General features: G+C 44.6%; 1 protein-coding gene across 1 annotated transcript in view; it reads left to right on the forward strand.

Annotated features, from left to right (window-relative positions):
• The first annotated feature begins 11484 nt into the window (after positions 1–11484).
• Positions 11485–12606, forward strand: part of LOC122939825 (WAP four-disulfide core domain protein 5-like) — a 37735-nt gene continuing 36613 nt past the window's right edge. Inside the window, exon 1 of the mRNA XM_044296001.1 lies at positions 11485–11609. Coding sequence (XP_044151936.1) covers positions 11534–11609 — 76 coding nt within the window. The 5' untranslated portion in view covers positions 11485–11533. The remainder of the gene's footprint in view (positions 11610–12606) is intronic.

The raw sequence follows: 12606 nt of genomic DNA on the forward strand, positions 1-12606 counted from the left end.
ATTATGAGGCCCCTGTGTCCCCGCCCACCCTCAAGCCACACCCACACATAGTCCCATCTACATATCGCGCCGCGCCGACTACAGGCTCATGTTGGCCCTTGGGCGATAAAGTCTCAGGGGGCACCACTATACAGTGGGAACTCTCTGAGTACAGATAATACAGGGAGTGCAGAATTATTAAGCAAGTTGTATTTTTGAGGATTAATTTTATTATTGAACAACAACCATGTTCTCAATGAACCCAAAAAACTCATTAATATCAAAGCTGAATATTTTTGGAAGTAGTTTTTAGTTTGTTTTTAGTTTTAGCTATTTTAGGGGGATATCTGTGTGTGCAGGTGACTATTACTGTGCATAATTATTAGGCAACTTAACAAAAAACAAATATATACCCATTTCAATTATTTATTTTTACCAGTGAAACCAATATAACATCTCAACATTCACAAATATACATTTCTGACATTCAAAAACAAAACAAAAACAAACCAGTGACCAATATAGCCACCTTTCTTTGCAAGGACATTCAAAAGCCTGCCATCCATGGATTCTGTCAGTGTTTTGATCTGTTCACCATCAACATTGCGTGCAGCAGCAACCACAGCCTCCCAGGCACTGTTCAGAGAGGTGTACTGTTTTCCCTCCTTGTAAATCTCACATTTGATGATGGACCACAGGTTCTCAATGGGGTTCAGATCAGGTGAACAAGGAGGCCATGTCATTAGATTTTCTTCTTTTATACCCTTTCTTGCCAGCCACGCTGTGGAGTACTTGGACGCGTGTGATGGAGCATTGTCCTGCATGAAAATCATGTTTTTCTTGAAGGATGCAGACTTCTTCCTGTACCACTGCTTGAAGAATGTGTCTTCCAGAGACTGGCAGTAGGACTGGGAGTTGAGCTTGACTCCATCCTCAACCCGAAAAGGCCCCACAAGCTCATCTTTGATGATACCAGCCCAAACCAGTACTCCACCTCCACCTTGCTGGCGTCTGAGTCGGACTGGAGCTCTTTGCCTTTTACCAATCCAGCCACGGGCCCATCCATCTGGCCCATCAAGACTCACTCTCATTTCATCAGTCCATAAAACCTTAGAAAAATCAGTCTTGAGATATTTCTTGACCCAGTCTTGACGTTTCAGCTTGTGTGTCTTGTTCAGTGGTGGTCGTCTTTCAGCCTTTCTTACCTTGGCCATGTCTCTGAGTATTGCACACCTTGTGCTTTTGGGCACTCCAGTGATGTTGCAGCTCTGAAATATGGCCAAACTGGTGGCAAGTGGAATCTTGGCAGCTGCACGCTTGACTTTTCTCAGTTCATGGGCAGTTATTTTGCGCCTTGGTTTTTCCACACGCTTCTTGCGACCCTGTTGACTATTTTGAATGAAACGCTTGATTGTTCGATGATCACGCTTCAGAAGCTTTGCAATTTTAAGAGTGCTGCATCCCTCTGCAAGATATCTCACTATTTTTGACTTTTCTGAGCCTGTCAAGTCCTTCTTTTGACCCATTTTGCCAAAGGAAAGGAAGTTGCCTAATAATTATGCACACCTGATATAGGGTGTTGATGTCATTAGACCACACCCCTTCTCATTACAGAGATGCACATCACCTAATATGCTTAATTGGTAGTAGGCTTTCGAGCCTATACAGCTTGGAGTAAGACAACATGCATAAAGAGGATGATGTGGTCAAAATACTCATTTGCCTAATAATTCTGCACTCCCTGTATATATACACACACACACACACACAGGGACAGACACACAGCTAGGCCTCACCACACTTCAGCCAGGCTCCTCTCCGTACAGGAACACACAGGGTCACTAGTGTGTGTGTGTGTGTGGGGGGGGGGGAGCAGGGTTACTAGTGGGGTGACAGGAGAAGGGGAGAGCAGGGTTACTAGTGGGGTGACAGGAGAAGGGGAGAGCAGGGTTACTAGTGGGGTGACAGGAGGAGGGGGAGCAGGGTCACTAGTGGGGTGACAGGAGGAGGGGGAGCAGGGTCACTAGTGAGGTGACAGGAGGAGTGGGGAGCAGGGTCACTAGTGAGGTAACAGGAGGAGTGGGGAGCAGGGTCACTAGTGAGCTTGTAACGGTCAGCAGAGGAAGAGACCGTAGAGCAGGACTCAAGTACAGTGCAGCAGACAAGGAGGCTGAAGTAGAAACCGGCTTTATTAAAGGAGAACTCTAACTGCCGGAGAAGCAGATTTACAATATGAACAGCTTGAGAATTCACAACAAAGATAATGGAAATTTGCATAAAGAAAACAAATGAATCACAAACACAAGTACAGACAATAGCAGGCTACTCTCTTCTAGGTAGTCCTATCTGTCCCCGCTACCCGTAGATGTTGTGTACATTTTATTATGTGGACATTTTATCTTAGGATGCCATCTGTCTCCCTGTGTCGGATTTAGCCAAAGAACACTCTAGCAGAGGGTACTTTGGCTGAATCGGGACCAGTGGCAAAACCGTCAGTATGAAAACCTTCTCATGGGCTTGGAGCGCTATCCCTTTCTGGATACATATCTGCTTTTAAGACATGCATATCTGCCTTGTCGGTATACTTGTACCGTATACTGACAATAGCTGTAGCAATGCCTCGCAGATAATCTCAAACCTATGAGAACCAGTAGAATGATCTTTATTAGATACTGATCACTCTGGAGCAGTATTAAATGAGGTCCATGCTGACAGTGATGGGGGGTGGGCGGCCACCTGGCTGGTCGGGTAATGGGCATGACTCATCCTTCCTTATACAGGAATAGGGTGTGTCCATTGTCTGCCCAGCCACATTGACTGCCCCTCCCTGCCCTTTGATATGTCATCACTTCCTGTATCCTTGTCTTGGGATAGCCCCTTTTACACCTTTTGTTAGTCAATAAAGGACGGAGACTGGGCAAGGAGGGGGAGGAGTTGCTCAGAATTTCAATCAAGATGGTAGCACGTGGGTCTGTCTCTGACTGCAGCTGATGGAGGATGGATTTACCTTTTTCCTTACACAAACTTTGATGCGAGCTAATTACAACTATTAATATTTGTCTACAACATAGATTTCCCCTGCAGTCCTATGTAACAACACACATAACACAGTGATGGCTATTTGAGTACAGAACATGTAGTAGTGTAACCCGCAGTCCTATGTAAAAACACAGATAACACTAGTCCTGATAATGTGGTAGTGTTACCTGCACTCCTATGTAAAACCACAGATAACACTAGTCCTGATAATGTGGTAGTGTTAAGTGCAGTCCTATGTAAAACCACAGAAAACACTAGTGTAGATCATGTGGTAGTGTTACCTACGTCCTTAGTGTGTCTCCCTGTGTCTCTCCCACGGACTCCATGCTGGTGGTGCTGCCTCCTCTTCCATCATCTTCTTCTTGCCCCGCACAGAACGTCCTGATGCAGCTGCATCAAGACATAGGAACACTGTGGGCATGGTGATGTTGACAGACACAGGGAAAGACACACAGGGACAGACACACACAGACACACACACAGGGACAGACACAAACACAGGGACAGACACGCATACACACACACACACACACACACACACACACACAGGGACAGACACATACACACACACAGGGACAGACACACAGCTAGGCCTCACCACACTCCAGCCAGGCTCCTCTCCATACAGGAATACACAGAGTCACTAGTGTGTGTGTGTGGGGGAGCAGGGTTACTAGTGGGGTGACAGGAGGAGTCAGAAGCAGGGTCACTGGTGGGATGACAGGAGGAGGGGGAGCAGGGTCACTAGTGGGGTGACAGGGGGAGGGGAAGCAGGGTCACTAGTGGGGGGAGCAGGGTTACTAGTGGTGTGACAGGAGGAGGGGAAGCAGGCTTACTAGGGAGGGCAGGAAGAGGGGGAACAGGGTCACTAGTGGGGGGAGCATGGTTACTAGTGGGGGGAGCAGGGTTACTAGTGGGGTAACAGGAGGAGGGGGCATAGGGTCACTAGTGGGGTGACATTATAGTGGGGTTATATTACATTATAAATAGCTAATAGTCTTGTAGAAATGCAGCTATATACAGGTTGTCACTACTCTCCCACGTTGCTGTCAGCTGGGAGTGGTAGTAGTGGGGGCTGAGCAGGTGACACATCCCTATAGTGATGATGATGGTGAAGGCTGTGGTGAGGCTGGTGCTGGGGCAGCCACCATGTTGAGCTGTCAGTTCCTCTGCAGATCGACAGCTCCTCATTTGTTCCTGGCTGGGCTGGCGGGGGGAGCGGAGCATAAGTGGCTGGATTCCCTACATACAACAATAGCCTGTGCCTCTGCGTGCGGGCCCTCGTTCCATGCCCGAGTGCCCGAATGGTCAGTCCGCCCCTGAGCTGAATACATCCGTGCTTGAATTGGACCACTGAGACTGGAGTAAGGCTGGTTTGTAATGTAGGAATTTGGCACTGAAAAAGCTATAGACTGATTGAAAGGACTGCTTGGCTGTGTACTGTAAGAAACCTGTGGGTATGTTTGACTTACTCCTCCAGTGTTATCAATATTCTGACACCAGCAATATAAGGAATACTTCCAAGAATTGGGAAACGGTGGATACTGACGACTGGCTGCTGAGACTGACTGGCCATTCCAGGTGGTAGATTTATCTTTTGGTTCTTCCGTCCCTGAGATATTTAAGTCTTTATTTATTTCTTCTTGTTCTTCAGTTCCTGGATTTATTTGCTTGATGTTTTCCTGCTCCTCTGATGTATTAATGTCTATGGAGCACATGCTTAAGATACTTAAGATACTTGCATTATTGCCTAATGAAGAATCTTTCGCTTTAGAGAACTCGTCACACACTTTCCTGCTTTGAATGTCAGATGCTTTACTGGAATTTTCATAACCTGAAGAAACTGCAATGCAATTTCCCTGACCGCACACTAGGTGAACGTTGTGGAGACCGGGAGCAAGTTGGTTACTGGCACCAGACTTGATCTCCAATAGATCCTCGTTAAAGGATTTCATCGGGTACCTTGCTTGGAAGTGGTAGCCGTAGCCGTTACTCAGGTTCCCTCCCCGGAAGCGAACCCTGATTCCCCGTTACCCCTGGTCACCATGGCAGACTCATCAAAGAACATCGAAAGTTGATAGGGCAGACATCCAAATGGATCATCAACGTCACAGGGACGTGCGATCACTCAGAAGTTATCTAGAGTCAACAAAGCGGCAGCAGGCCCTCACCCATAATGTTTTAGAGCAGGCATCCTCAAACTGCGGCCCTCCAGCTATTGTAAAACTACAACTCCCACAATGTTCTGCTGTAGGCTGATACCTGTAGGCTGTTCTGGCACACTGGGAGTTGTAGTTTTGCAACAGCTGGAGGGCCGCAGTTTGAGGATGCCTGTTTTAGAGGGTCAGCTCACCTACAGGCCCTCACCTACAATCTTTTACAGGGTTAGCTCACCAGCAGGCCCTCACCTACAAGTCTAGTCTCACTATCCAAGAGTCTGGTCAACACAATCCTCACTGCCGGGGGTCACGTAACTAATTAGCACGGAGGAGTCTCGTTGGTTATCAGAATTAACCAGACAAATCGCTCCACTCACTCAAAATGGCCATGCACCACCACCCACAGAATTAAGAAAGAGCTATCAATCTGTCAGTCCTTTCCATGTCTGGGCCAGGTAAGGTTTGCTGTGTTGAGTCAAATTAAGGCCTCATACACACGACCGTTGTGCGCATCCGTGTCCGTTGTTCCGTTTTCCGTGACTTTCAATGGGTCTGTTGAAAACTCGAAAAATGCAACGTTTGTCATCCGGGTCCGTGATCTGTGTTTCCTGTCCGTCAAAAACCTATGACCTGTCCTATTTTTTTGACGGACAACGGTTCGCGGACCCAATCAAGTCAATGAGTCCGTGAAAAAACACAGAGGCACACAAGATTGTCATCCGCGTCCGTGTCCGTTTTTTTCCTATAATTTTCAAGGCAAACTTGACTTAGATTTTTTTTCTCACTTTTCTGGTCTGCTGATCCTCCAAAAATCAAGGAAGACACACGGAAGAAAAAATGGACACGGATCACGAAACAACGGAACTTCGTTTTGCGGACTGTGAAAAAATAGTGTCGTCCTAAGCCGCAGGCTCCATTCCTGGTGGTGCCCTTCTGTCAATTAGTTTAAGTTCAGCTTTGCAACCATACTCCCCCCGGAACCCAAACACTTTTTGGTTTCCTGGAAGCTGCTCAGCGAGTAATGGGAATCGCCTGTCCGATCGTCCTCGAACCTCTGACTTTCGTTGTTGATTAATGACAACATTCTTCGCAAATGCTTTCGCTGTCGTTCGTCTTGCGACGGTCCAATAATTTCACCTTCAACGGCACAATACAGATGCCACCGGCCGTCCCTTTTAATCATGGATCCAGTTCCGAAAAACAACAGAATTTTTGGCAGAACTTGCACTTTATATACAAGTAAATATACATGAAAGAATGTTTCCTACCAATTTTTCCTCTACAATCGATTTTATCTTCGGTTTTGTGCGTATTATTGTCAGTCTGTAAAAGTGGCGTACTACTCGGACAACATCGTTCCCAGCAGCGCCATGGGAGTCCAAGATGAATCCAGACATCCTCCCCATGCTGTTCCCGAACCATTGTTTCCCGAACTTTTCCTATGAACCAGGCATCCTCCCCTCTTCAGGAACGTGCTGTAAAACGCTCAGGTCTGAACCCAGCCTTAGCGAACTTGCAATGCCTCAGGCTCTTGGTTTTTCTCCCATCTCTGTTTCAATTTCATGTTTACGTTTCATGGTTCGCGGTGGTTAGTGTTTTATGTATGCACGAGCTTCAGATTACTAATGTCTATATTTTCAATGCCTGTTGGCAGTCATGTTCCTTAGGCCACCTTCTAGCCAATCCAATCATTCAAGTCGCTGCATATCCCATCAGGTCTGGCTTATGTTTTAATTACTTATAGTCACTGCAACATCATCCCTCTGGCTTCGGGGCCCTATGACTGATCCGGCCTCATGGCTCCAGGGGCCCCATGACCGTTTTTTATGTTTTGTTTGTTAGGGGTATGCCATGGTTCTAGGCTGGTTAGTGTCCCAGGTTTGCTGTTGGAGGGGGTCCTGGTTATGCGAGTAACCCAAGGCATTCTGGTGCTGCATAAGTGGTTTATAAAAAAAAAAAAATCATAAGAGGCTCGCATGAGTGTCTCTTCGCTTATAGGACCTCACGACTGGCATCGTCATTCGTAGTTCGCACGGCCATCTGATACTTTTTTTCCGCCATAAGGGACTCGCACGCATGGCTCCCGCCATAAGGGACTTGCTGGAGTGGCTATTGGCTTAGAGGATTTCACAATTGTCATCAACATTGGTAGGTCTGATACTATTTTCCATTGCACACCTTTCATAAGTTTTCTTTTGTTCATTTATATTTTACAGATTAGTACTTGCGGTTCATTTCAGCCTCATTTCATTAAGAATCTTTACCCCATGTCTGTCTTTCTAGGTTATCGAGTCCCGGTTGATTACTAAACCTGTTGGGTTAAGCCCTAATCTTTTCCCCAGCCATCCTTAATTCTAAGGTTCGCATCCCAGCTGCTGCCCGGCCCCATGGGCCCCTGGTGGTTGCTTCGGCCTCATGGATTCAGGGGTCCGACCAATGGTTGTCTGTCCACCTGTGCAGCTATGCTTTTGGTTTTGAATGACTCGCATCTTTACCTGTTTGCCAGCTTATGTTATTTAGGTTTCATTTTAGTTAATGTCCGTTATTATCTCCATTTTCTGTCACGTTTCCCTTCGTCTTTTCAGGTCATGTAGTTGAATTCATGTTGGGGGTCACCTTCCACGTCGGTCAGGTCTCGTTCCTAACGATATTTTGCCTTGCATGTTATTCAGGCCACGTAGTTTATCTTAGGTATCGCCTGCCACATCGCTCAGGCTCATGGTTTAATTTCACCTGCACCTTATTCAGGTCACTTATTATAGTTATAATTTTTTTGATAAAATAAAAAAAATAAAAACCTCGGCCCGATGACCGCTTTGGCCCCATGGCTTCGGGGCCCAATGACTGACTGTTTTCAGTCGTGCTGGGCTGATTGCCTGGTTGGTTGTCTATCTGGGCTGATTTGGCCCGTATGTATCGCATACATACCTGCTTCCCTAATTTCCTAATAATCCACTTTGATCGCTCACTTTATGTTTTGACCGCAACTGGTCCGGTTCGCCCTACAGTATCATTGTCATGTCTTACGCAGATATTTCATCTTGCTTTAATTGTTCATGCTATCGTTCAGGTCCTGCCAGAGGAGGAACAAGTAGGGTAATTGCCTACAGCATTTCAGTCTCTGATCATAGTCAATCATATCTTGTCAACCAGGTCCCCGTGCAAAGTCTTTGCCTTTTTACCATGACCAGGAATTCATTTTCGCTGGGAACTTTATTGCAATTGCATTCCCTCACTCATGGGAGGGCATAGACAGAATCTTGTATATTATGGCTTCGTAGCTTCTTGCCACACTAACTCAGACTCCCTACAACCACGTTGAATTGGGTTTTCACAAGGTCCAGCATTTCCTCACAGTAGAAGATTCAGATAGTAGGGGTCTTCACATCTCAAGCGTTAAAACAATTCTCAGGGGCACACAGTAGAACAATGCGCGGCGCGCGGCTAGCAGATAGCTGTTGTCTGGGGAACTATTCAAGGATTCTCTTCCTATTTACGTAGTTCTTTTTGGCCCTCATTCCTGCCTAGTCTAGGCAGTTAGGTTTCGGTCCCACAATCTCTTGAGGCTAGGGCATTGCCAGTACTCGCACTAGAACCAAAACTTTACAAGGTTCAGTTGATTTTCATGATCCATTTCACAACGTATTCCTGGTCCTCCATTCCGCTTTGGAGCAGTATCCTCAATATTGAGCATCATGTCTCTGGCCTTGTCATCCACAAGATGGGTTGTAGGTCTCCTTCTGGTCTTGACTCATACACCCCGAATTTTCGCTCTAGTTGGCTTGGGGATTCGTTTGCACATGCCATTTGAGTTCCTTTTCTACCCTACTTGGCTTGGTTTTTGCCCACTGCCCACTTATAGGCCTACCCACGATCATGGCTTAGGGCACACAACAAGCCATTTAGTCAGGTCAGCTAAGACACACCTAGCTGGGTTAGGTTGTTCCCGTTGTTTCTCTCACTAGGGTTCTTTGGATATCTCTTGACCGTAGCCATGACCACAAATATATATTATTTTTTATTTTATTTTTTACACTTTTAAAAAGTTCCCCTAGGGAACTTGAACATTGGAGTCTATGAGAGTTTCACTATGCTCCTACAGAGCCTTACCACAGGCAGGTTTCCACAGGAACATAGCTGCGGCATCCTCAGATTCCTCAAAGTGACCAGGGCTGCCGCAGAGAATGAAAGGCTCTTCTGATTGCCGTCAAGGAGAATTCTTTGCATGCCTGGAATCAATAGCCCCTGGGCACTTCTGTTTGAAACAGCAGAAACGCGGTGGCTATTATGCCCGCTGCATTTTCAAGCGGGTACCAAATTTAACCCCTTAAAGACCGGGCCTATTTTTTATCTCCACGTTGCAATAACCAGAACTTGTTTTATTTTTCAGTTCACATAAGGGCTTAATTTTTGTAGGACAAAATGTATGCGAGAAGACCGCATCACTCGCCGGAGCACCAGTGCCTTGTTGAACAGCTACCTTCATCTATAAAATAAGCTAGGCATACAAGAAACACTATTAAACATGCCAGATGCTAAACCACACTATATGGGCAATAATGACAAAAAAAAAAGTTACAAAAACACAAAACGGTGTAGCAGAACACCTAAAGGGGTTTTCAAGGCATTTAAAAAATGAAGGGAGTCTGTCACAATTAAATTCACTGTAACACCAGGCACAATGCTTTGTAGGGCCAGCTCAACTGAATGTAACAATACCTTTCACCTAGCCATGCTTTGCTTAAGGCCTCTTGCACACAATTATTTTTTTCCTATTACGTTCTGTTTTTTGCGTTTCGTCTACGGAACCATTCATTTCAATGGGTCCGCAAAAAAAACGGAATGTACTCCGTATGTATTTTGTTTCCATTTTTCTGTTCCATTCAAAGATAGAACATGTCATATTATTGTCCGCATAACGGACAGGGATAGTACTGTTCTATCAGGCGCCAGCTGTTCCAAAAAACGGAATGCATGCGGACGTCACCCCTATTTTTTGCGGATCCGTTTTTTTGCGGACTGCAAAATACTGAAAAAGCCATAAGGTCGTGTGCAAGAGGCCTGCTTCTGGAGAAAAGTAACTTTTAGTCCATGACAAATCAGCAGTTAAGTGCACCAAATGCAGGACCAAGCCTCTTTGTGCACCCTTGCTTCCTCTTCCAGCCCTCTCCCTCTGAATGAAAATACTTAAAAATTACTTTATTATAACTATATTCCCAAATATATTTCATAAGTTATAATGGCTCATTTTGTCTGGGGAGAAATTATTAGGAGTAATAAAATGGCCGCCGTCCTTTTAGGACACACCAAAACCTGTCCTAATCACACAGCAGGACAAGTTTCTTCACAACACTGAGCCAAAAAGCTGCCTCATCCTCCTCTCTGCTCTGCTTGTCAGCTGTATTCAGGATCATAATCCCTAAGTCTACTTTCACACCTGCGTTCGGTGTGGATCCGTCTTGTATCTTCACAGACGGATCCACACTGATAATGCAAACGCTTGTATCCGTTCAGAACGGAAATGTTTGCATTATTCTTTAAAATAAAAAGTGTAAGTCAAAACAGATCCATCCTGACTTGTATTGAAAGTCAATGGGGGACGGATCCGTTTTCAATTGCACCATACTGTGTCAGTGAAAACTAATCCGTCCCCATTGACTTACATTGCAAGTCAGGACAGATCCGTTTGGCTCCGCATCGTCAGGCGGACACCAAAACGCTGCAAAAGGTGAAACGGAGCCAAACTGATGCATTCTGAACGGAGCCTTATCCATTCAGAATGAATTGGGGCTGAACTGATCCATTTTGGGCCACTTGTGAGAACCCTGAAACACCAGTGTGAAAGTAGCTTAATAAGAACTGTAGCTGAATCTCTGTAAGAATGGAGTTCATGAGGAGACATGAAGTACAGAAAGGATGGACAGGACAGATTGTTGTAATATATAATATATTTTATTTTTTTTAAATTGTGATTTACAGAGAGAAATGTAAAGTCATTTACTGGTGGAAGGACCATGTATAGCTTCTTCACTTGGACCCAAGAAAGCTACCTCCATTTTTCAAAGGTCTTTACTAAGGATGGCGGGAAGGTCCATTACTATGGTACCAGATCAGATCAGCAGGTTTTGCATGTTACTATAATACTTTCCAGTTGAGTAATCTGAGTTCATGTCATAAAAGTTCTCTTGGGAAATTTTGCAATCATTACTTAGATGTGTAACACAAACAATATCCCATTGATTAATTATTTCCTTGTTTGTGTAAGGCCACCCACCACACCTAGGTTACCATTGCCTATATATCTATAAGAGCCTGGTACTCCAAGATACATTACAGCTCTCATACCTCTCGTAGAGATGAAGATGAATGGAATTCAAGCCTCCCTCCTGGGGCTCCTGATTTGTGTTGTTGCCCTGAGAACATCATCAGCTCGTAAGTTTTGAAGAGTAAATGCTAGATGTAGCACTATTATAGAACAGATAGATATGATACATAATGTACAGTCTGTAGTATGCACACTGGGGTACATTAGGGCTGACATCTGAAATTATTCTGAACGTCCTAAAATGTATAACAATTGGTGTTGTCTCCTTATGAAGCTCAGGGGACTTGGTATCGCTGGATCAATTTATATTGGCGCCATATTGTCTTATTTTTCTCTTCACAACATAGTTTTAAATTTTTGAGGAAATATGTATTGTAGAAGACATAGTGAGACCTCATCCAATTATGTAGGGTCAGAGTATATCCTACTACTGCATCATATTTTAGAAGGTTAGGGATAATGACACTTTAACATACCTTTATGTAGAGCCAGGGACAGTGATCCCTCAATATCGCTTTGTTGTGGCCTTCAATAATGATAATTCTTATGGCATTGTCATGGTTCCGCATCCAATGATACATTATGTAGGACCTTGAGTTGTGATCCTTTAGCATCAAATTTTTCTAGAAGCTCAGAGTGTGATCCTTAAGTATCACATTATGATCCTTTACCATCACATTTTTTAGGACCTTGAGTTGTAAACCTGTAGTGTCACATTATGTGGCACCTTTAATTGTGATTTTTAAAAGTCTATATACATCTTTGGTGGCAATTTTTCTAATGATTGCATTTTACTCGTTTTAGGCAAAATATATATATATTTTTTTCAATTGGTCTTTATTAACATTTTCAGGCATTCTGTCATAAAGGGTTAACTGTCTAGCTGTGTGAATCGTACTTTCACTTTGTGCCGGTCATCTAATTAACCTTATCTTTTAATTACTAAAAGGTCATAAATATTTATTTAAGCCACATTCTTATCAGTAAGATAAAAATGGTCAGAGATGAGGAGCCATCAGTTGAGCTGCCTGATGGGAAACAGTAAAAATACAGAGCCTGCTACTAGAGAATCTCAAGGCGGTACAGAGAAAGGGGCTCAAAATG

The sequence above is a fragment of the Bufo gargarizans genome, chromosome 6, assembly GCF_014858855.1.
Source record: "Bufo gargarizans isolate SCDJY-AF-19 chromosome 6, ASM1485885v1, whole genome shotgun sequence".
In the NCBI taxonomy this organism is placed as follows: domain Eukaryota; kingdom Metazoa; phylum Chordata; class Amphibia; order Anura; family Bufonidae; genus Bufo; species Bufo gargarizans.